The 24365-nt window shown below is 42.3% G+C and overlaps 2 protein-coding genes across 16 annotated transcripts in view; one reads left to right on the top strand and one right to left on the bottom strand.

Annotated features, from left to right (window-relative positions):
* The first annotated feature begins 367 nt into the window (after positions 1–367).
* On the top strand, positions 368–1105 carry CLDN25 (claudin 25). Its single transcript, XM_057749490.1, has one exon. The coding sequence runs from the start codon at positions 368–370 to the stop codon at positions 1103–1105; it is 738 nt and encodes a 245-aa protein (XP_057605473.1).
* Positions 1106–10272: 9167 nt separating this feature from the next.
* The window catches only part of USP28 (ubiquitin specific peptidase 28), a 59378-nt gene continuing 45285 nt past the window's right edge, over positions 10273–24365 (bottom strand). For 7 of the 15 annotated variants that reach the window (XM_057749096.1, XM_057749097.1, XM_057749098.1 and 4 more), the window contains 12 exons: positions 24233–24303; positions 22654–22882; positions 19089–19283; positions 18355–18494; positions 18010–18195; positions 16915–17010; positions 16041–16219; positions 15866–15944; positions 14992–15071; positions 14303–14426; positions 12639–12834; positions 10273–11499 (listed from right to left, as the gene is read on the bottom strand). In XM_057749096.1, the coding sequence (XP_057605079.1) occupies positions 11324–11499; positions 12639–12834; positions 14303–14426; positions 14992–15071; positions 15866–15944; positions 16041–16219; positions 16915–17010; positions 18010–18195; positions 18355–18494; positions 19089–19283; positions 22654–22882; positions 24233–24303 (1751 nt within the window). In that variant the 3' untranslated portion in view covers positions 10273–11323. Of the gene's footprint in view, positions 11500–12638; positions 12835–14302; positions 14427–14991; positions 15072–15865; positions 15945–16040; positions 16220–16914; positions 17011–18009; positions 18196–18354; positions 18495–19088; positions 19284–22653; positions 22883–24232; positions 24304–24365 lie in introns of those variants that run through there. The other 8 variants (XM_057749103.1, XM_057749104.1, XM_057749105.1 and 5 more) reach the window with 5 other exon arrangements.

Here is a 24365-nt window from a genome sequence, read left to right as displayed (position 1 = left end):
ATGTATATGTAATGTATATGATGTAAGAAGATACCATTCTTATCCTCTTGGAACTAGGGAATGATTTTAACTTTAAGTTTATGAATTTACTCATCAAATATGTATTGATGGCTTACTGTCTGGCTTTTTTTACCTCTCACGGGACCCTCCCCTGGGATCTACACCCATATCCAATCTTGGGCACACCCCCTAAACCCAAACATTACCAAGTTCCTGGCACCTGCCTCAGCTGCTGCCTAGAAAACTGAAACAGGAACCCTCTTCGAGCGTGAAAGACTTCCACTCAGCTCCCCAAAAGTCCTGCCTGCTGGTCGGTCACCAAGCCGCCTGTTCTCCTTTTCTTTCTGTCTTTGTAGTGGGAGCAGCCATGGCCTGGAGTTTCCATGGGAAAGCCCAGCTCGGGGGACTGCTCCTCTCTCTCCTCGCCTGGGTCTGCTCCTGTGTCACCACGGTCCTGCCCCAGTGGAAAACTCTCAATCTGGAGCTGAACGAAATGGAGACCTGGATTATGGGCCTTTGGGAGGTCTGCGTGGAGCAGGAGGAAGGCGCCACTGTGTGCAAGGCCTTTGAGTCCTTCTTGTCTCTGCCCCAGGAGCTCCAAGCATCCCGCATCCTCATGGTAGCCTCCCAGGGGCTGGGACTATTGGGGCTTCTGCTCTCTGGCTTTGGGGCCGAATGCTTCCAGTTTCACAGGATCAGATGGGTGTTTAAGAGGCGGCTTTGCCTCCTGGGAGGGACTTTGGAAGCATCAGCTTCGGCCACTACTCTTTTCCCAGTCTCCTGGGTGGCCTATGCCACAATCCAAGACTTCTGGGATGACAGCATCCCTGAGATCGTGCCTCGGTGGGAGTTTGGAGATGCCCTTTACCTGGGCTGGGCTGCTGGTGTTTTTCTGGCCCTCGGTGGGTTCCTCCTCATATTCTCGGCCTGCCTGAGGAAAGAAGATGTGCCCTCTCCCCGGATGGTTGTCCTTACAGCAGCCCCACCATCCTGTGCTCCAGTGGAGGAATCTGACGGCTCGTTCTATCTAATGCCAAGATTAGGATCCTGTTCACCTAAGAGAAGCTTCTGCCAAGGAATCTCTGGACCAGAGGAATGTCAGTAGAATCCTTTCTCTTCCTTACCCTTCATCACTCTATATTTGTTTGCCTCATTTTAGGGGCGGTAGTCACTGTCCCGTTTGTTCAAGAATTTGATTGTCTGGGTGATATGGTGATCCCAATTTCTGGATGAAAAATCAAGGCACAGCTTCTAAAAACATGTTTCTCTGATTTAGATTTTATTTACATAAAATGCTTTTAAGCTCATAACATTAATTATATACTTGATTCTTTTATTACTAAGGAAATAATATTACAAAATAGCATTCATCCTAGAAAATCTAGCCTACTGGATTTGTAGATAGAAAAGCTGAAGAATATGCCTTTGCAAATGAAAATGAATTATTGGCCTGAAATAACACCTCAGGACAGGGACTCTCCTTGCGTTCATTTTCAGCCCTGGGTTCACAATTTGAATGGGAGCTTCACAACATATCTTGGCTGTTTTGTAGATTCTTAATATTCCAAAGGGAAGACACGTTCTTATTTCTGCTCTGTTAGGAGGCTGTGTCTGCTCTGTCTTCCCAACATGAAGGTAAGAAATAGTGTGAGTGAGTGGTAGGGTGACCAGCGAGCCTGGTTTTCCTGGAACAGGGCACTTTCAGCGCTGAAACTAGGAAGATCCCTGGTGTGGATGTGTCCCGGGACTGCCCAATGTGGGCAGATACATGGAGAGAATTATCAGCTCCTCGGAAATGTCTTCTGCCATATGCAAAGTCACATTCTAAATCCCTTAAATTTTAACCCAAAGGTCAGCAGACCTACCTAGGCTGTGGCTACGAATAAATTCCCTTTCACAACAATGACCCAAGGTCCTTTGCTTGTCCCCCATACTGACCGCCCGAACCAGGGCTTCCTCAGGCATTTCTGCAAATCCTTAAGGAGGAGCCTCCTGCTTGCTCATAAACCTGCTCCTCAGCTGAAATAACCCTCCGTATCCACCCTGTTCCTCTCACTCCCATCTGCCTCCCACCCCCTTAATCAGTTGAGAGTCACCACTGATCCCATCGACAATTCCCACAGAACAACTAAGGGTGATGGTTCCCAATGTCCCCAGATAGGTCCCTTTTCCAAGTTCAGAGGCACCTTTGCTCTCAGGACTGAGGAGCCCCTCCCTCCACATGCTGGTGCTGTGCTTTGCCCTGAGGCTGTACTGCGTGTGCTCAGATGCCTCTCCTCCACTAAATAGCCCTGGCGTAGCCCTGGCATCTTGAGGAAGCCACCACTCAAGCAAGAATGCTCACACACCAACACAAGAATGAACAAGTTTGCCAGCGTTTAGCCCAGACTGTTTCCTTCTTTTTTTCCCCTGAGGAAATGAGTCTGCCCAGTTGCAACTTGGTCTTATCACCTGACTCACTCACCTTCTCACCCAGAATAGCGTCCTCCAGGAGTCACTATCTCTCCAGAAAGCTCCTTTCCCTTTTACATATGTCCTTTTCTATACATCCATTTGACATACACAAATCCAAATGACTCAGGTATATAAAGTTTTGAGTATAAAAATGCAGTTTGTATCAAATTTGTATTCTGGCCTTCTCTGGTTTCAATGCCAATTTTATCAACTACCCTGTCTTGATTACATTTCAAAGATCTTTAGGCCAAGTTTCAATCAGGGGTGAAGCTCAAATATCCAAGACTTATCCGTGGATCCCATAGGATCTACAAAAAGGACTCATTTCATCATTCATCCAACTGGTCGTTTATTCACTCAATGAATTTATTAAGCACCTACCACGTGTCAGGCATCCTGCTAGCAACCAGAAATAACATGGTAAGACAAAATGTATCCCTGCCCCTCTTATCCCTGCAATTAGGGGAGACAAATATTAATGGGAAATCACATCAATACAAATTGTAATTGTAACACACGTTGCAAATTTGGAAAGGTACATGGTTCTATAAGCTCATGCAACAGGAGGAGTTTAACCTAGTCAGATTACATGAGCGGGTATCCTAAGGAAATGATAACTGGCTAAAAGCTAAAGGATGGATAGCAGTTCTAAATGGAGAGAGAAAAAGGTGTAAGGCAAGATCTTGCAGGGCCTGTAGGGCCGGAGGAACATTGTCTCTGTTCTCAGAACCACAGAAAGCCAAGCATGTGGCCAGGAAAAGGAGCTCAGCTGACCAGAGCAGTAGCCTGCCCCCCCCTTTTCTAACGCCTTGTCCCTCTGCCGTATCCCTACTACACAGTTGTGCAGGGTTTAAGAGATGACAAAGCACTTTCACAGATCTTGTGTTTCATTTACTGTGATCTTGAGGGTTTTTTTTTTTTTTTTTGAGATCAGGAGAACAGATATTATTTGTTTTGCTAATGAGGAAATAAAGAATTTAGGCAACATGCTCAAGGTGAGTAATTAGCTGGCGGGGACTTGAGTTTACGTCGTCGTATATGCTGGGGCAGGCTTTCGTCACCCCATCCCGTTGCTCCATGGGGATGGATTGCTGAGACAGTCCACCATACTAAAAGAAAAATTAGCACCGAAGTAGAAGAGAAAACCAAAGGCCTACAAGAAAAATCTCATGCTCTGTGCATTTGTTGAGGTCTAAACAGGGTCTTTGTTGCCTGGTGGCTCACCTGCTCCCGCTGGTGGCTTAGCCCTCACCCTAATCCCACGTGTGCAGGTGCTGAGGGTATTTTTCATCAGCATGTGATTATGGCTTCCTCTGCAAAGAAATGGACACAAACTAAAGATTTGTTAAGAAAAATAAATCACCTGTCTTCCTAACTTTCCTTATAAAGGACACAACAGCAGTTTTTAAAAATATAGGAGTGGGGCAGGGACTGTTACTTATTCCCAAGCAGCCAGCATCTCATCATCCCCTGAAAGAAAGGTGAGCTGCATTCTGGCCAGAACTACTTTTAGAGAAAGTCTAAGGAATAAGATTCTTTTCACCTAAAACTGCCACTGTTTTTATCTACCTGCTTTGTAGGGAAAATAATGAGAAATAAAAATAGAACTAATTAAATCTTAGCTTCAACTCAGCCTTTTCTCATATGTTTGTGGCAAATTAACATTAAAAACATTTGTTTATTGCAGTTACATATGGAGAAGTGTGTTGTCTCATGTATTAGAAAGGGACATTGATCAATCAGTGTTTCAAGTCAAAAGCTTTTATTGTGCGCACGGCATTGTAAGACAATAGCTCAGGGACTCGCCAAATCTGATGCAGTTAGAATTTGATGTGTTCAGTGCTATGTTCTCCACCAGCCTGCCTTGGGTTTGAACATTTCCCTATTTGCAGAGAAGGCATTCCAGAAGGTCTCTGTAAAAATACGCATCTGGTACCCTTCTGAGTCTCTGAGACTCACTCTAAGGGAAAAGTCCCAAGGGTTAGACACATATTGGGATGGGAGGAAAGTCAGAAATAGTTTCATGGGCTTCTGGACAGGAGATGGGTCTTAGCAGCCAAGGTTAGGATAATACAAAACTCAGAGTTACGAAAATGTTCGCAGTCCCTGGTCTCTAATATGGAACTTAAAGAAGCTGGGATCGCGTTCAACTCTACTAATTGATGGGTTTATTTTTTTAAGCCAGTCGTTAGTGCTACCTCACCCATGTTTATAGGATGTGTACAGGTTGTTTTGTTGCCCAGAATTTTGAAGAGCGCCTCAAAGCCAAATCCCATGGGTGATATATGCCCTGGATTCTAAAGACAGGGGCTCACCACACCGCTGCTAAGAAGTAACCAAACTGGTGGGCAGCCTGCACACCCAACAGCCTACATAAGAGAAGCACCCAGACTCATTAAGGAGGCTTCCTGGAAGGGAAGTCATAACAGTTGGGAGCACTGTGGTGTCTCTACCTTCCCTGTGAGGAGTAGGGTGGAGATGGACCTCAGGAGAACCACTCACAGATGCAGCTAGCTGTTCCCAGCAGGGAAGACGGGTTCCCACCCTGGCTGAGCTGCAAAAAGTCCTGGGCACAGAGGAGGGTGCCTGACCACCACCGGAGCAGCCTGAAGCAAGGGGCTGGCTTGAGTGGGGCATAGTGGCAGCACCTGCCCCTCTGCCTTCTACTGGGGCAAGGACGGTAAGCTTTCTGTTGCCCAAATGGGTGCTGGGGAAGGTAGTCTGGGTGACACTGTCCCAGAGCACTGCTGGAAAGTGTGAGTGACTAGAGCAGGAGCTGAGAGGGACTGGAGGAGTTCGGCCGGAAAGTCCAAAAGCCGCATCAGGGAGTGATGTGGAGGTTTTCTACAGAGCTCTCCGAAGAACCCATAAGATACCACACCTAAGAGCTAGCAATTGGATTCTTGCCATAGCAAAGAACCAAGAGAGTATTAGAAACAAAACTATTTCTTTAAAAAGTAAACGCTGCCCTTTGCCTTCTTTTGCTATAAACCCTCCTCCCCCAGGCTCTAGGGCCACCAGAAGCTGGGGGTTAAGAGGAGAAAAGAGCAGGGAGTAGAAAAACATCCTATGGCTCCTTCCTTACTACTCAGCCCTGAACTTAAGGCTGAAGGCTGAACTCAGATGAGGGGAGAAGCATTGAAGCAAATGGATGAGAGTGAACTTTTGATCTAGTTTGTTTCAGACACTGTAATACATGAAAATTATTCTTTTCATTCCCAAACATGACAATGAAGCTCTCGGGGAAAGGACAGCCAAAAGATCATATTGGAAGGCAGCTGTGGAAACCAAAAGAAAGCTGTTGACTTGTACCTTAACTTATCAAGTTTAGGCCACTCAATAAAATGATTAAAGAAAAAATATATCAAAAACAAGAAAAGACTCTCATAGGAGATACTGTAATTTCTCTATCCAGCATAAGCCCTGATCCCTTCAGCATCTTTCTCTTCCAGTCAGGTTGGCTAATATGAACACATCCACTTGCTAGACACCCACAGTCCCCTGGGTGTATACATTGTTTCCCAATTATTTAGAATCCACCTGTGAGCCCTACACAAGCCAAAGAGAAGCCTTAAAAACCTTGCCCCACAACACATCTCCTCATGAGAACTGCATCTATCAATACTTTACACCACGTCATTGCTGCATCTGTTATGTCTTTTTACCCTTAAAACATAACTGCAAGCTTAAGGGGTTTTTTTGTTTGTTTGTTTTATAGACTAGGAAAATAGGTTTAGCCAGTATTTGAACTCAGTTGTTGGATTACGGTGCCAATATTCTTTCCATGATTTACATCTTCATGAGACACATTGATTCTGCAGTGATTTATAAATCAGGAAAGCTGTAGAACTACTCAACTCATGAATGAGGGCTGGCTATTCCCTAAGTAGAGACAGTCAAGATGACTTAGTGAATAACCATGCCACTTCCGGGTCATCACTGGGGGTTCCATCCTTACTGTTAAAATCTAAATGCTGATTTGGGAAGACCATCTTTGGCGTGAGTGATACGTCTAGCCCACCGTTAGGGCTCTAGATAGAAAACTGGTCATACCTCCATGAACACGATTAATACCAGGACCAGCACACATTTAATTTTCAAAGCTCACTTCTGGCAGTCCCTGGACACTTATGTGCTAGCTTACCGATTCCAAGTCACCTAAATTCTTGTTTCTATCCCCTTCTTCTACTCAGTTAATATTCCTGCTCATCATTTATCATCACAATTTCTTCTCTTCCTCATAGCAGTAACAATCTAGGCTCATCTTATTCTGAGAAGGGACGAGCCCAGGTGTCTACCTTATAGGACCCATTCACTTGTCTACAAATGGCCAATCAACTACACAACAAGGAGGCTACAGGGTCACATAACCAGCCAATAGCCTATTCGGCAATGCAGCAAACGAGTGCTAAAAGGAGGAGGACGTGAAAGTGCCCTGAAAATCTCTGATATTGGGGGACAATGACACCATCACCACTTCTATTCAGGGTTGTACCAGAGGTCCTAGTGTGACCAGGCAAGAAAAAGAAATGTTGTAAGGACTTGAAATAAAAGTTATCATTCACAGATAACATAGTGTACATAGAAAATCTAAAAAAAAAAAAAAACTATTGGAATTAATAAGTAATTCTTACAGGATTGATATAAAAACATCCACTTTTTCTAGATATCAGCAACAAACAATTAAAAATGGAATTTAAAAAAATCACAGCATTTACAATAGGCTGAAAAACATCAAAGATCCAGGAATAAATCTTACAAAAGATGTGGAAGATCTTCACACAGAAATTGAGGGAAACCTAAATAAAAAGTATATACAATGTTCACAGATCAGACGTCAATTCTCTTTGAATTATCTATAGTCACTGTAAACCGCATCCAAATCCCTGGAGATGTGTGTATGTGTGTGAAACTGACAAACTGATTCTAAAGTTCATACAGAAATATAAAAAATCAAGAATAGCCAAGATGATATTGAAGACATCCAAAACTGGACAATTTATTGTACCAGAAATCAAGACTTAGAAAGCTACACTAATTAGGACAATGTGATATTGGTACAAGTAGACAAACAGGCCAATAGAACAGACAAATGAGCCCAGAAACAGACCCCTACGTAGACACTTTATGACAAAAGCATAGCACTGGGAAACACAAAATGTTTTCAGTAAGTGGTGAGGGTCAGTCTGCTAAATGTGAGCAGTAAAACAGGGAAATTTCTAGAATATAACACAGAATATCTTTATGACCTTGGAAATAATTTCCTCAATAGGGCACAGTAGCATTAACCATGAAGGAAAAGACAGATAAACTGGACAGCCTTAACATTAAACACTTGTTTTCACCCAAAGACATCAAGTGAAAAACCAGAGTGGGAAAAGATACAGGCAATAATGTATTTTCAAAAAACTTCTAGAAATCAATAAGGAAAAGAAAAAAAAAGTGGGCAAAGTCTGAAATACATCTTAAAGATTTCAAGAAAGAGAATATCCAAAGGCCAATAAATATATTAAGAGATGGACCAAAGAATGTTGCCTGTCATCCCAGGAAACAACCAATGCCCCAGCCATTACACCATTAAGCCCTCAGCCACACAGTGGCTGTGCACCCTGAGGGGAACTCAGGACAGAGAAAAACAGGATACTGGCCCTAGATAGTTAAGATGCATATCTAAGGAATAATTTCAATGAGACTTGCATCTTCTCATGCGTAGAAAAGCACCAAAATCATTAACTTGAAATGTCTGAGGATTTTGTGATTAGCAGTAATCCTTTAATGTTCAACTCCACGTTTTTCCCTCCTCCCTTACCACTCTGGAACAGTTCCTCAGAGCTGAGAGGATGTCTCCAGGTCCCCGGTCCTCAGTAAGGTCCCCAAATAAGACATAACTTGCAACATGTAGGTTGTGCATTTTTCTTCAATAGACACACGGAAGTGCCAATCAAAACGATATCGTCACACATCTACCAGAATGGCTACGTTAAAAATACCAACAAAATCAAATCCTGACAAGAATATGGAGCAACTGGAACTCTTATAAACTGCTGGTAGGAGTTTAAATTGGTGTAACTGATTTGGGAAACTGTTTGGCAGTACCTAATAAAGATACATCCATCTTTTCCTATGACCCATATATTCTAATGACCCAGTAATTCCTCTCAGAATTACATACCAACAGAACTACATTCTTGTGTGCATCACAAGACATGTACATGTATGTTCCTGGTAGCATTATGGGTAGTAGCCAAAAACTGGAAACACTCAAATGACAATTAGCAGAACAAGTTGTAGGATATATTCAATGAAATATAATAAAGCAAGGAAAATGAGTAAACTGCAGCTACGATTCTCTTGTATCCTTTCCCTGCTACATCCCAGCCCTTCATTCAATCCTTGCCTCTTGTTCATTTTTCTCTTAATTAGACTTTGGGGTCTTCATTGCTGTGCTCGGGGTTTATCTAGTTGCAGTGCACGGGCTTCTCATTGCACTGGCTTCTCTTATTGTGGAGCACGGGCTCGAGGCTCGTGGGCTTCTGTAGTTGCAGCACAGGGGCTCAGTAGCTGTGGCAAATGGGCTTAGTTGCTCCTCGGCATGTGGGATCTTCCAGGACCAGGGCTTGAACCCGCATCCCCTGCATTGGCAGGCGGATTTTTAAGCACGGTGCCACCACGGAAGCCCCTTCATTCATTACTTAAATCGTTCTATGTATCCACTTCACGCTCTTGCTTGAAGTGGGTAGGGTAACTATATGCTCCATAGTTCCTAAAAGAGCTAACAAACCCAAATGCAAAAGGACTGCAATTCCAGTTAACCAGAGAAAGGCTAAACCCAGTCTCCAGGAAATTTATGCTGAGGCCAAGCACCCTGCCCAAACTCTTGAATCACTTCATGTTAAGGGTCACACTGGTTCTTTCTCCCAACACCTCCCCAACATCCCTTCCCCTCATGCTTCTTTTCCACAACCCTTTAAATAAGTAAAACCACTCTTAGCTTGAGGCAGTTTGCTGACCCTGAAAGAAACTAAGCTGCACCTAAGGCAGCCCCAGCACCCCCTTGGTGGTCTGAGGGGATCCAACACTACCATGTCCAGCTGTTCCTTTCTTCGCCAACTGCAGGTTCTCAAAAGCTGATCAGGAAATAAATAACGTGGAAAGCTACAAAGCAAAACATTTTACATGACTTCCAAGGGCAGTAGAGCAGTTGTTAATAGCACGGGCTATGAAGTGAGACACACCAGGGGTTAGTTTCCTGACTCCACCACTTAGGCTATGACCTTGGGCAAACCACAGTCCCCATTATCATCCCAGGGTTGTTATGCAACTGTGCACAGTACTCAGTAATGACAGGGACTTAAAAGCAGAAGGCAAATAGTGTTACTACTCAGAATTTTAAATTGTAAAAGGTAATCAATGGGTAAGAAAACTGATTAATTTCCCATGAAACAAATCTTTGCAGTGAGCTTTCAAACACAAAAGCATCTCTGAATATCTGTGAAAAGATGGCCTAACCATTAACAACAAAAATAAAGGAAATTTGGTTTCAAGAAAATAATTTTTTTGCCTTCTAAATCAAGACAAGTCACAAAGTGGATACACTTCCTTGCAATGCAACTAGCAAATGAGAAGAGACCACTCACCACCACTAGGTGCTGCTCAAGAAGTGACTGTTGCCTTTCACCCTCATCAAGCTTCTCAACCCTTTAATCTGCCTTTTTCTTTTAAAGAAGAAAAACTGAAACATGAGGAATGCTTACTGAGTCCATCCATTTCCGAAATAGAAAATATGTATTTAAATAAAGGTCATACTGCATACCACACGTAAAAGAAATACTTTTATTGCACATTTATAAAATCTGCATAGTTGTAGTAAGTGTTTTTCCCTCCCACGATTCCCTCATTAATCTTAAAATTTGGTTACAACACAATACCCAACCTGGAGCCTTTTAAAAATCATCGACGGGGGATATTTCTCTCTCTACATATACATATATATAGATTTTTTTTTCCTTTTTACAAACCCACATCTCTTATTTTTTTAAAAGCAAAAAAGGGGAGGGGCATCAAAATGTTCTTCTGGGCCAGCAGCAGCCTTACATGTGTGGTGACAATTTTCAGATGCTAGAGAATGTTACCAAAATGGTTAACTATGAAAATGCAATCTTTCATCAAGTTTCAACAACGCTGCTACTCCCGTCTGAAGTCCTTAATACTTTCCTTTCTTTCACTCAGGACTGAGTATGAGGTTTTCTGGTTTATTTAAAAATATAAAATAAAAGAGAGAGACGAAAGGAGAGGCAACTTTCTTTTGACTTTTGAACATCTTCCTGCCACATGACCTTATGTTCTCCCTATATGTGAAAGGGTGGTTGGTTCATCGACATTTGTGATCTTCTGTTAAGAGCCAGGCAAGGTGTATACTTCGCCTCTCCTGCAGTTAAGAATTTGTTAATGTCATCTGTGTTTTATAAAATAACTAGTAGCTGTTCATATGGTTCAGGGTCTGATGAATCACCCTTCTATTCTGCTGTCAAAAATATTTATGTCTGAAGGATAATTTTAAAAGTGGCAAAAGACTTAGAAAGGTCCAAGCAGTCTTGTAGATACAAAAGGCATTTCAGGTCTTCTGCCATAAATCAATACCTTAATGCACTGGTTCCTGCCTTTTTTAGTGAAATGACTTTTATTATTCCGTACCTAAAAAGTGCAGCTTTATTTTCAATCCTTCTTTACATATACAGCATGGTTGGGGTCTGGATCTGAATCTTATTTTTCCACCTAATCCCCTTCCCCAGGTAAACACTGTGACAACAGACTTCTGTGCAACAGGCAGTCAACCAAAGACCAGGATGGGCCTTGAACACGTGGGGGCTTATTTCACTGTTACAGTTGACACTCCTTGAATTGACTCCATGACAGCTGCAAAACGGCTACAGAGGTCATAGGGAGAATTGGGTCGAATGGTTGGAGGCTCCTTTAAGACAATGATTTCTGCAGAAGGATCTAGAAGTCTGGGTAGAAACTCCCCTAAGCACAGCTGTAGATTTTCTGTGGAGGGAAAATGGATGGTTACTATACAGCTAAATAAATCTCTGAGTAAAAACTAATGTCTGCAACGATACGAGAAGGTCTTTCATATAGCCATCACCCAACCTCAAAGGTCAAAGCATTGCTCTGGCCAGCTAACAATAAATGATGGCTCCTTCAGGCCAAACCAGGAGCAAAGACCTATTTGCCAAATACGCCAAAGTTTTAGGTCACTGTGTTTTAAGCCATCTGACGCGGCAGAATAACACTATATATTCACTTCATTATGGACACGTCTTCCAATCAGTCATCCTTTAAAATGTGAGGAAGTACCATAAATACAATGTCCATAAATATACTACTGCCAAAATATAATGCTGCTCTTTTCCTTCAAGTGATTAAAATATACCAGTGTGTACACAGCATTAAGCAAGGCTATGTATCACACATGGTCCATATAAAAACTGAAGCCATTAAAATGAACTTCAGAGCTACTAATTATTATACAATTTTTTAATAAATACCATAAACTTGAATACTTTAACAAATCAACAGAATATCTTTACATCAGTGAGAAGCCAACAAAGAGGACTCATGTTAGGGCTCAGCAACTTTCTAAGTCTACCAAACTCACCTAAAAGCAGCTAGCTTCAGGCTCCCTTTCCAAAATGCTCTGAACATGCACGGATGTTCCATTTACTAATTTATTAACCTCCAAGGCATCACAGTTAATAATGTGTTTCTGTCTTGCAGCTTCAAGTCACAGGAAAATTTAGTTACGGCACCAGCAGGTAATCAAGCTGCATAAATAGGTTTTTATTTTTAAACTATAAAATTAAAGTTCAGATTTTGGCAGATGAAAAAGTAACAGCAATCTGACATTCCTGGAGAGCAGTGATTTGTTTCCAACAGAGCTGGCAGGCTGGCCGCAGAGGTGATTCAGCGGCCACAGAGGAGGTAAGGGGAGGCTAAGGGGGGACAGGCGTTAAGCCTCCCATTCCTTGTTTCAATAGAGCAGGTGTACTTTTAACTCACTTATATGCTAGGGGATTCCAATCCCTTAAAAAGGTGTGACAACCGGTGCTTCAGAGTGAGTCCGCTGTAATTTCTAGAATTCTCGAGGATCTTAGAAATTACTGGAAGCGGCAACAACAACACACCTGCAATATCTTGCCCAAGGTAAGAGCACCAGTGGTTTCTCATGACCTCAATGGCATCCAGGTCATCCTTGGAGATGTCGTTGTTGATGATGAGGTGAATGCAGGGAATGATCAGCTCATTCATCACGTTGATGCCCTCTGTCACAGAGTGCTCGTCGTTCGTTTCAAAGAGGGAAGCCGCTCTGGCATTCAGCTCCTGTAGAGAAAAAACAGAGTGGGGAAAAAAATAGTCTGAAAAGGAAGATAACTGCCTCTTTTAGAAGCGCCTAAGCCAGTAGTTCCCAAACTTCACTGTACATTGGAACCGCCTGGGGATCTGTAAAAACTACTGAAGCTCCAGCCCAGACATGCTGATGTGACTGGTATGTGGGTGAGCTGGGCACTGGGCCTTTTTGGAACACTCCCAAGGTGATCCGAACGCAGCCAAGTCTCTGGCCCAGTGGCCTGAACTTACAAGTCCAGGTCATACTCAATACCTGATTCTATCAAAAAGCCTAGTCAACGGTTCTCCATCTTCACTACACATCAGAACCAACTGCAGAAGACAAGCTGGTGCTCAGGCCTCTCCCCAGGAGACTGGTGTAACTGTCTGGGGAGAGGCCTGGGTCCCCACCGTATGAAAGCTCCTTAGCTGATTCTCATGCACACCAGGGGTTCAGAGCCAGAGATGGAGAGAGTCTAAATCCCTATTACCGTCTCCCTGTGGCAGCTGATCAGAACATTCCAAATGTAATCTCTATTTGGTGATTTAAAAAATAAAAGCATGTCTTTAATAAAATTTAGGTCCATCAAATCTACAAGGACCTCTTTTGGGCTTCAAAGTGCCCTGCCATACCTATTAACTGATATAGGAATCCAAGCATAATCAGAAAATAAAGCTTCTGATATAAATACACATCATGACAACCTCCTCGGTTTGGTATTAACAAGAGGCAGTGGTAGAAATGCTGGCCTGACGCCTCCCATGACGGATGATCCTGCCGGGTGTCAGGCAGGCCAAACGCAAGCACGTGGGTCTGAGGGCAAGCGGCCTCTGCAGTTTTCTGAAGGACAAGCACCTGCAGGAAGCCCTGCGGAGGCAGAGGGCATATGGGTCTGCTTTCCCACGCGGCGGCCAGATGCAAAACAGGCCAGGACAGACCTCCAGTGGTGAATGACAAGGATATTAACAGAATAGCAGGACCAATCCTTATGGTGCATACCTTTTTGAAAAAACTGGAGTCTCTTTAGAAGTCACGAAAACTTCTCATCTACTAGCTTAGCAGGGAACACTGAGAAAACACATTTATTACATGCTCACTGTGTGCCAGGCACCGAGAACACAGATGAATAAGAAGAGGACCTGTGCTGAAGAACTCACCATCTAGCAGAGAGGCCACGTGATAAAAACTATAATGCAGTGTGTGTGAAGGGCGCCGGGAAGGGGATGATTCTCCCCTAACGTCTAACAGGCGGGGAAGAAGAATGATACTCAGTGGGGCAACTTAAAATAATCTGTTCCAATGTAAAACTACTCTTGAGTTTGGAAAAATCTAAAACCTGCTGGAGTTGTTTGTTTGTTTGTTTGTTTGTTTGTGTTAAAGTTATATTTCTTCATGGCCTCAAGGAGCAGAGGTAAACACAATACAGTAATAAAATCGTAACAATGTACAAACAGTACAAACCAGAAGGCATTTTCTTCGGTATAAAGCGATCACCGACTCCTTCACGCCCCGCCGGGGCCCCTTCATCAGCAGAGCAGCGTTGCTCTGGTAGGCGTACACCAGGTAGGAAAGTGCCTCTTGGTACCTTAGACAGTAATCGATAAAAAACAGCTGAGTGCTCCTTCCCCAATCCAGGGCTTAGTCCCCACTGTTCCCTAATACAAGAATGTAACTGGCAGCGATGATGGAAAAGTCATAAGGATGGAAGCAGCACGGAGCACTGGGAAAAGCCTGAGGGCCAAAGATCACAGCCAGTCTCAGCTCCTCTGCAAACTCGCCAAGTAACCCAAGGCAAATCACGGAACTTCCCTGGGCTTCTGTTCTTCCCAACTCTAAAACGAAGAAGTGGACAAGAGGCTCACTAAGGTCCATGTCAACTCCATAGTTCATTTTCTGAGCTCATTTTCATTTATCACAAAGAACACCTGGCCATCATATCTCTCAACTAATAAATCTATCATCATGTAAAGGCTGAAAAAAACAAGTGTAATGTTCAGAGCAAAACTGAAGTGAAACGCTGGAAAAGGTAGAGGCACAGTGTGCCTGTGAGAAGGGAGGCGAAGGGGCTGTGGTCCTGCGAATTCCCCGTGGGCATCAGTAAATAACAGCATCCTGATCGATCACGTCAGTGACACAAGAGGCCAACTTACTTTCCTTTCTGATAGAGTTCCAGGCCTGTCAGGAGATACACAGACACCTTTCGAAACAAACTATAATCTTCATGCCACTTCTGAAAAGGAATGACAGCCATTCACGATTATGACCACAACTACTTCTACACGTTCCGCCACAGTAAATTTCAAACTCAGTACGAATACTTAGTGAGCACATATGGCCAGGCACAAAAACAGGAGACGCAAAAGCTTTCAGATAATAAAGTACTCGACATTTAGAATAAAAGTCTACTGCTGACCTTAATTTTCCATGCCCTGTTCCTTCCACTGAGGAACAGAAATATTCATTTCATGTGTGCTTTAGAATTTAGGATCTTAATTTCCAACACCCACGTCAAAGTCACTCAGCTCTGGTCTAAATGAACTGCCTCCCAAGTTCTGATGCAACCATCCAGAGGAGGGAAGACCGCGGGACAAGGCCGTTCCAACCTCACAGGACAACGCTGAGCTCACGTGGCACATGACAGTGTCTTACCTACAACACGACGCCTTTTTTTGGAAATTTATAGTCATGCATGTATTTTAATGCATAAAAATTTAATTTCCAATATAGAAATATTAGAAAACTTACATTATTTAAAGCAAACCAAAGCCATAAATTCAAGAATTCTATTGCCTAGGACAAGGCTAAAGAGGGTATGTGAGGGAAATGAAGTCCTGATTCAGTCTAACAGAATAACGGAAAAAAGAAACTGGCCATTCTGAGAGTAAGAAAAGATCATTCATTCATTCTCACCCAGGTTTTGTTTTGGGGGGTGGGGGTGGGGGGAGGTCTGCAATAATATAAAATTGTTTGTTTTGCCTTAGAAATGAATGTGTTTGCTTTGTAGATGTAAAGAGAAGACCTTACCTTGTACTCTTCCATATTCATGTCATCTGGACCAATCTCCTTCAGTTTCGCTTGAGCCACCTTCATAATACTGATCGACCTGTGGACAAAGTTCAGAAAGCAGTGAAAGCTCCCCCTTCGGAGGAGTTAGTCAAACCAGACCCTACCTCGGTGAACCGAAGTAGCCTTTTCTCACCTTTCATCATAGCTAAGATTTTTATCTGCAAATTGTTCCAGAAGGGTCCGCTCTACTACCCTTTTAGGTGCTTCATTTTGGAAGAAGTAGACAAGCACGTGCTGAAGTCGGGGATCACTGTGAGAGGTGGGGGTCTCTTTGGCGAGCTGATAGAGCCTGGAGTACTCTTCATGGAATGCCTATTGAAGACAGAATCGGCAGTTAGAAAAGGGTGCACTGTGGGCTTCTACACACAGAAACTGATGCCTAAGGGCTACAGAGGTTTTCATCCCTCTATGAAGACTTCTAAGAAGTTCTTCTCACTGAGGAATGACAGAGGCAACTATGGAATCTGTGAGTTGTTTGCCTTTCATAAGGATAAAACTCCTCTGGCACCAAAGACATGCTGTAGTCACAAGAAACTTGTTTTCCTCATAAAGTTCTCAGAAAAACAAAGATTTAGTTTTAATTGCTTCAGGCATATTCTTGAGTACCAGGGACCTGCAATTTAAAAATCCACATAAATGCAATTTCTTCAAGTACCTTAAATTTTATTCAAGTACCTTAAGAAACATGGCCTACTTTCTCATATTATGGCCCCCAAATGACAAAGGCAAGGTCTCATTCACAGCTTTATTAATAGCCATCTCCTAAGAGGAACAAGAAGCCGTCCAGGCCAGGTGCAATACGGAACACCAAGGCTGCCTTAGCGCCGAGAGGAGGAGCCACCAGTGCCGTGGGATGGTTGGGGCGTTAGTTGGGCAGGAAAGGGAGTTTTATGTTTTACTTCAATGAAAAACACTTTTAATCCCATTTTTTTACCATCTAATAATATTATTGCCCCGTGATTATGACACCTGTGGTTTAAGGATGAGAATTAAAAAAACAGAGATACCTTAATAAGCCCTGCTTCAGACCCATCGCGGTCAAAGGTCTGACGGGCTTTAGCTATGGCCAGGATGACCCCTTGCATGGCAGGGCTCAGCATCACCTACCACAAGAGGGCACAAAACACAGAAAGAAAAAGCAGAGAAGAAAGGTTCAAAAGGAGACTACGAGAGAAGGGTGAGCAGACCGCTGCGGGGAAAGCACGGCAGCGTGCTCCTTGGCCAGCACCCTTGAGAGGCAAGGCTCACACACCCAGTCCTGCACATTCACAGCCCCTGTCCCTCTGCACAACATCAAGACCTTGCCCGGGACCAGCTATCCCCACACATTCTCTCTAATTTAGGAGATGAATAAAGATGCACGTCTAAAAATATCTACGATATGGCACTGCTAACAGAATTAAGTTCAATTACAACTCTCAGAGGGCAAGTGTCCGAGGTGAGAATTCCAATTGAGTTGTGTAGTTTGTGTGTACATCCTAAATACACCGATATTTTAGAGTTTTACTAGGCTGAAGAGCACATTTAAAACAGTCTGGAAACTAGGGTGTACATAAATAGGACTTTATAAAGTGAAAATCTTACAATGATTAAAAAAAAATCCCACAGGGAAAAAACAGGAACCTGAGGACAGGATTCATGGCCGTTAGTGTGTGGTGACAACAGTCAAGGAGGCAGACAGTGCACCACCCAGGACGCTACAGCTTCTCCCTGCAGCTTCAGAATTAAAAACAGCTTCAACTCACGTTCATTTTGCTCACTAGACAACTGAAAATTTTATATTTGGAGGAAACACAATGGACTAATATTACCAAAGACTCCTAAATTAAAAGGCAATGTTTTGTTCAGAATACCAAACAAGGAACTAAATTCTACCTCTCTGAGCCATCTGGACTCTGCAGCGGCCCTCGTAAGGACAGGTCTGGGTGGATCTATACCGGAGCCGTGTACGGTGGTCACTGAGATAGGCCCTCTCGCCCATTATTTGTGTCAACAAGAACATATTAACTCTCGCCAAACACCTCACACAACTAAGATTCGGTCACGTGAGAAGGAAATACAAGACTGACAACAGACAGCTAACCCCTGACTCATCTCTGTACCTCCTCATCATATCCATCTGCATCAGATCTAACCAGAATCCTTCCCACACTGGGAATCTCCACTTCAGAGACCTCAGAATTAGGCTGGGCGGCAGACTCTGCGTCATGAGCCTGTGGGGGCTGCTCTGACTGCTCTGCAAGGTTTGTTTCCAGGGGCATGGGCTCCTTGGGTTCCGCTTCCTTAAGCTGTGGCAGCGGAACAGAGAGAAAGAGTAAGAAAAAAACAGGAGAAATAAAGAGGGATTGGTTAAACACAGCAGACACAGAATAACAGAAATGCGAGAAAACTGCAGCTATTGCCGAAAGCCCGCCCCTCCTGACTGTGGGCTCCTAAGCTGTTCTCACCTCACTCAGCGCTGCTTCTACGCCACTCTTCTCATAGGCTCGGGCCGTGTTTGCAATAGCTTGGGCGGTCTGCTCCTTCACGATCACGGCGTGCTCGGATGACAAGCAGCGAGCCCCGTGGGAAGAGGCTACTGAAGACTCTGATAAAGAACCGCACAAAGGAATTAGTGTTTGAGGAGAAGTAACCTCTAGAACACTCTGGAACAGGCAAACACGATGGACACAAAGTTTAACGTGCAAACCTTCTAACAAACCTTTTTTAAAAAATCTATACAAATTTCCCGTAGAAATCAGTGACTACAAGAAATGGCTACTTCAGCGAGAAGCCACTGATGATTCTGTAAAGTTTAACGTGCTCCTGATGTTGTCCTATTTCTTTATGTCAAGAAGGCTTCTTCCAAACAACCATGTGTTAGGAAGATCACCTTTGGAGAACAGTTTTCATAAAGTCTACTTATTTATTCTACACAGTTTCTCCTGCAACCTGGGAAATAAGCAAAAACCAGAGTGAAAGTACAGGTGGCCAGTCTTTCTGCTATTGCTTCTGCTCAGCAGAAATGACAGTCTAGAGCCATAAGCTAGGCCATCAGGTTGTGCAACACCAACTCTATCTGCACTCCCCTGTGCAGACCGTGCACTGTGCACGGCTCACTCACTCAATGAAGGGCATGGGACTGGCTACGGGAGCGCAGCACAGATTCCACCAGATCACTGACATAAACGCCCTTCGATACCTTGTGATGGAGAGAAATCCTGTGATTCTGAGCTGGTGGAAGATTCCATTTGAGGGATTTTGCAAGACTGCTCTTCTTCCCACTCTTCTACTTCTTGCTCAAACCGCCAGTTATCTTCCTGAATGTAATGCTTAAGTTCAACAGAGAGGGCTTCCAATTCTCCTGACATCTGATCTAAATCATTCAGGACTGCCTCTGAGGAAGAACAAAGACAGAGTTAAAACAGAGTTCCACCAAGCAAAAGGTCTCAAGGAACCCAAAGGTCCTTTCTAGAAAGAAAGAAAATAAGATACTTTGTCTTTTTTCTTACTCTTAATGAAAAATACATACATATTACATACATAATCTATCAGAAGTACTGACAATATCAGGCCAATAGTCACAGCACCCAGAAACAGTGCCTGGCATATTAGTAGGTAAGCACATTGAATATTTGTTAAATGAATCAATCAGTGATAATGACTGAGGATTTGGAGTAGAGGCCAGTCACTGACAAAGAAGCAAAAACAAACCAAACATTTCGTGGAAATTCAGAAAATCATTTAATCTAATGGAAATTTCAAGGCAAGTAGTTTTATCAGTGTAACCAATGCTCCTATTACTGATGAGAATATCCATCTCAGGATGGTTAGAGATGAATTCCAAGACATTTATACCACCTTAAGTTGCACACAATCAAGTGCTATCAGAAAGCAAGTTGATACAAAGATTAGATGGTCAATAATACCTGGTTCATTAAAGACTACGATGAAAAATGACAAGGTACCAAGGACATATTAAATCTCATTTCTAACCCTGTGATCAAAACAAAACATAAAAACCTATAGCAGAAAAACTCCTAGAGGAAAACATGGGAAGAACACTCTTCAACGTAAATAACAGCAAGATCTTTTCTGATCCACCCCCTAGAGTAATGGAAATAAAAACAAAAATAAATAAGTGGGACCTAATGAAACTTCAAAGCTTCTGCACAGCAAAGGAAACTATACACAAGACGAAAAGACAACCCTCAGAATGGGAGAAAATATTTGCAAACGGATCAACAGACAAAGGATTAATCTCCAAAATATATAAACAGTTCATCCAGCTCAATATCAAAAAAAACAAACAACCCAATCAAAAAATGGGCAGAAGACCTAAATAGGTATTTCTCCAAAGAAGACATATGCATGGCCAAGAGGCACATGAAAAGCTCCTCAATATCACTAATTATTAGAGAAATGCAAATCAAAATTACAATGAGGTATCACCTCACACTGGTTAGAATGGGCGTCATTAGAAAATCTACAAACAGTAAACGCTGGAGAGGGTGTGGAGAAAAGGGAATGCTCTTGCACTGCTGGTGGGAAGGTAAATTGATACAGCCACTGTGGAGAACAGTATGGAGGTTCCTTGCAAAACTAAAACCAGAGCTATCATATGACCCAGCAATCCCACTACTGGGCATATACCCAGAGGACACCGTAATTCAAAAAGACACATGCACTCCAGTGTTCACTGCAGCACTATTTACAACAGGCAGGACATGGAAGCAACCTAAATGTCCATCAACAGATGAATGGATGAAAAAGATGTGGTACATATATACAATAGAATATTACTCAGCTGTAAAAAGCAATGAAGCTGGGACATTTGTAGAGACATGGATGGACCTAGAGACTGTCATACAGAGTGAAGTGAGTCAGAAAGAGAAAAACAAATATTGTATATTAACACATACATGTGGACTATAGAAAAATGGTACAAATCAACTGGTTTGCAAGGCAGAAATAAAGACACAGATGTAGAGAACAAACATATGGACACCAAGTGGGGAAAGCGGGGAGGGTTGGGGGGGAATGAATTGGGAGATTGGAATACCAAATCGTACACTCTAAATATATGCAGTTTATTACATGTTAACTGTATCTCAATAAAAGTTCTTAAAAAAATAAAAATAAAAAAATAAACAATAAAATTTGGTTTTAATCTTAAAAAAAAAAAAAAAAAACCTATAGCAGAATAGCACGTCCATGTACTAGTTGCTATTAACTAGTCTTTGCACTAAGCAAATGACAGTTTCTACTTTTTGTCTGTTTCTGTAATATAAAAATGCACCATACATGTCATAACAAGGCTCCTATATATCACTAACAGCCAGTACACTCATTTGTACAGTAACTCCCACAAGCAGCTGTTTCTGCCTTCACACTGCAAACATGCAACTATGAAGATCAGTTACCATTAAGTGATCAATCTCTCCATCCCCTATCCCCCAAGCACACTAGCAAATCAGAAAAAAGATCATTTGCTGCCCAGACAAAATGCCTATGTGTTTTCTTACTTATGCATCACAGTGAAGTCTGAACACTAAAAGAAGATGCCTTTCATGATCTCAGATGTGAAAGAAAAAAAGAAAAAGAGTAATATACATGGAAAACAGCACAGAATCTAGCATCAGAATATTTACTGGCTGTACGACTCCAGACAAATGCAAAACCTCAGCTGGAAAATGTGGGTGATGAGAATTCCTGCCCTGCCTACCTCCCTTTTAGAGTTATAAGTTATTAGAGAAACAAAGTTTGAAAGCGTGCAGTAAGGAGTAAAGTACCAACATAAATGATAACTGTAATTGCTCTTAGCATGAGGAGTAGGATTATGAGAAGTATGAAATTGTAAAATCTAGCTATTTTCCAAAGGGTGTAAAAATATGTGCACAAGAATGTCACTAAAAAAGAAAAAAACTAGAGGCAACTTCAAAGTCTATCAATGGGAGGCTGGTTTAATAAGTTACATACATATTCCATGCAATGGAATTATTATGCAGTTGTTCAAAAGAATAAGTTGGTTCTATTTATAAAAATACAGAGATTGCTCAGAAAAACAATTAATGAAAAAGATGTAGAATAGAATGGAAAAATATCCCATTTGGGGGAAAAAATGGGGTATGGGAGAGATTATCAATAAATAAAATCTAGCCTCTGCATAGGACGTTTCTTGAAGAATACACACGATACCTACGAATGGATCCTTGTTGGGCTCAAGGAAGGAAGTAGGAAAGCAAGCTTATTTTTCCTTTTTATTATTTGATACTATTTGTACTTTTTACATACGTTATTACTTTCTAATAAATCCAAGTTAAAATTTTTTTTTAAATTAACATTTATTTATTTATTTATTGGCTGTGCTGGGTCTTCAATGCTGCACACGGGCTTTCTCTAGTTGCTGCGAGCGGGGGCTACTCTTCATTGTGGTGCGCAGGCTCCTCATTGTAGTGGCTTCTCTTGCTGTGGAGCACGGGCCCTAGGCGCGTGGGCTTCAACAGTTGCGGGACACGGGCTCAGTAGTTGTGGCTCACGGGCTCTAGAGCACAGGCTCAATAGTTGTGGCACATGGGCTTAGTTGCTCCGTTGCATGTGGAATCTTCCCAGGGCAGGGCTCGAATCTGTGTCCCCTGCATTGGCAGGCAGATTCTTTACCGCTGCGCCACCTAGGAAGTCCTTAAATTTTTTTTAAACTACAAGACTATTCCCTGTGAGCAGTACAGATTTTTCCCCCACCCTGGCTTCTGCTAAGGTGTTTTTACCTGCAGTGAAGTGGGGCAGCTTGTCGTTAATGTACATCAAGCAGTAAGCACTAACATTTCTCAGGCCCCCATAGGAATCTCTTTCAAGTTCCTCCCAGGAAGACTCAGTAACAGAGATGTCATTGTACTTGAGCCAGACTTGTCGGGGCTGATTGTAGATATAGGCCCAGTAGTGCCCTGAGTTTGCTTGTCCTTCATGAACGAGAACTGCATGCAAGCGGTAAGGCACCTGCAGGTCAGAAAGCATTTCCCGTGTTAGGTTAAAAAGCCGTCTGACAAGAGTCTGGGTTACTAAAATTCAAAGTTATTCCCAACTATTAGGCACAAGAAAGCTGCCTGTTTATACATGTGCTTGATGCAGGGTTCACATCAAAACATCGTGCTGACTCAAAATGAACTAATGAAAACAATCTTGGAACCTCCCAATTATGGAATCTTTAAAATCAGACACCTGAACTAGACTGAACTAGATGACCTCTCTGAGGCCTCTTTCAACTCTACACTGTGATTATAGATCGGAAACGAAAGAAAACTGAGACCTAGTTATCTCCCAATTCGAAACTCAGTTTATCTAAAAATAGAATCACCAGGACCATTCATGTTGAGATGTTTACCACACTTGGGATGTACAGCAAGTTCAACAGCTATCTTGTTCTATGCCTATTTTATTTGGTACTAAAATTTAAGTTAGCATATTTCATTATGAATCAGTCATGTGGTCTCTACCTTTCTTCTTGAAAATAATCATCTATTGATCTGGGCGAAGACCCTTTTAACCACATACTTGTTTGTTTCAACACGCAAAAAGTATTTTTCCCAAAATGGAGAAAATAGACCAGTGCTCAAGTGCCAACTAAATACTGGCAAAAGAAAGTCAGCCACTGACTCAAATTAAGCTTACATTTTAATCAGTACCTTGACATGCTTTTACTGGTGGTGAGATTTTTTAAAATTCTACAACAGAGAAAATGGGGAACACCCAAGATTTACATGGTGTATTCCTTCAATGCAACACAACTGTGCCTCCACGCAAGCCTAGAAACACAGCACTCCTCCTGCAGCCATTCACATGGAAGCCAGTGATGGCTTTCCCCTCTCTGCCCAGAATGTTATTCTAAACAAAAACGTATGTGGATAGTAAGAATTTCTGCCCTGCTTATGTCCCTTTTGGAGTTATTAGAGAAAAAAAGCTTGAAAGCATGCTGCTAAACAAAGGATCACAAAGGATCACGGTACTTTGGAAAGGATGGGGAACCAGTCCCGTCAGGTTTCCGCCATTGCACTAAATTATCATTTTATGACAAATTTTTATTAATATTTAACAACAAACCTTTCTAATATATGAAAAAAAATACCATGTGGCAGAATCAAGACAAAAATGTTTTAGGTTCTATTGGTGATAGAAGATACATTGCTTTTTTTTAGCCTGAACTACAACATAATACCTACTTCCTTCCTAAATTTATTTTTATATTTCAGGGGCGTTCCCATTCAGTTTCAAAAAAAACCATCAACTTTTTTTTTTTTGTATCTACCATTAGCACATGCCTTGACTATTTCCCCTCAATTTTCACTCTACCTGGTGAAGGAGAGGATCGCAGTACATCTGCTCAATAGTCTGGGTCGTGCTTGCAATACAGTTCTTTAGATCTGTTAAAACAAGAATATTTAGTTAAAATGATTTCATTCCATGTCACACAGGCTGCTGCAGC

Source organism: Hippopotamus amphibius, chromosome 9, assembly GCF_030028045.1.
Source record: "Hippopotamus amphibius kiboko isolate mHipAmp2 chromosome 9, mHipAmp2.hap2, whole genome shotgun sequence".
Classification (NCBI taxonomy): domain Eukaryota; kingdom Metazoa; phylum Chordata; class Mammalia; order Artiodactyla; family Hippopotamidae; genus Hippopotamus; species Hippopotamus amphibius.
This window is presented reverse-complemented; position numbering and strand designations above follow the sequence as displayed.

Excerpts from the sequence above, each read along its gene's own strand:
- CLDN25 (XM_057749490.1), top strand. The coding sequence starts at position 368 with ATGGCCTGGAGTTTCCATGGGAAAGCCCAGCTCGGGGGACTGCTCCTC.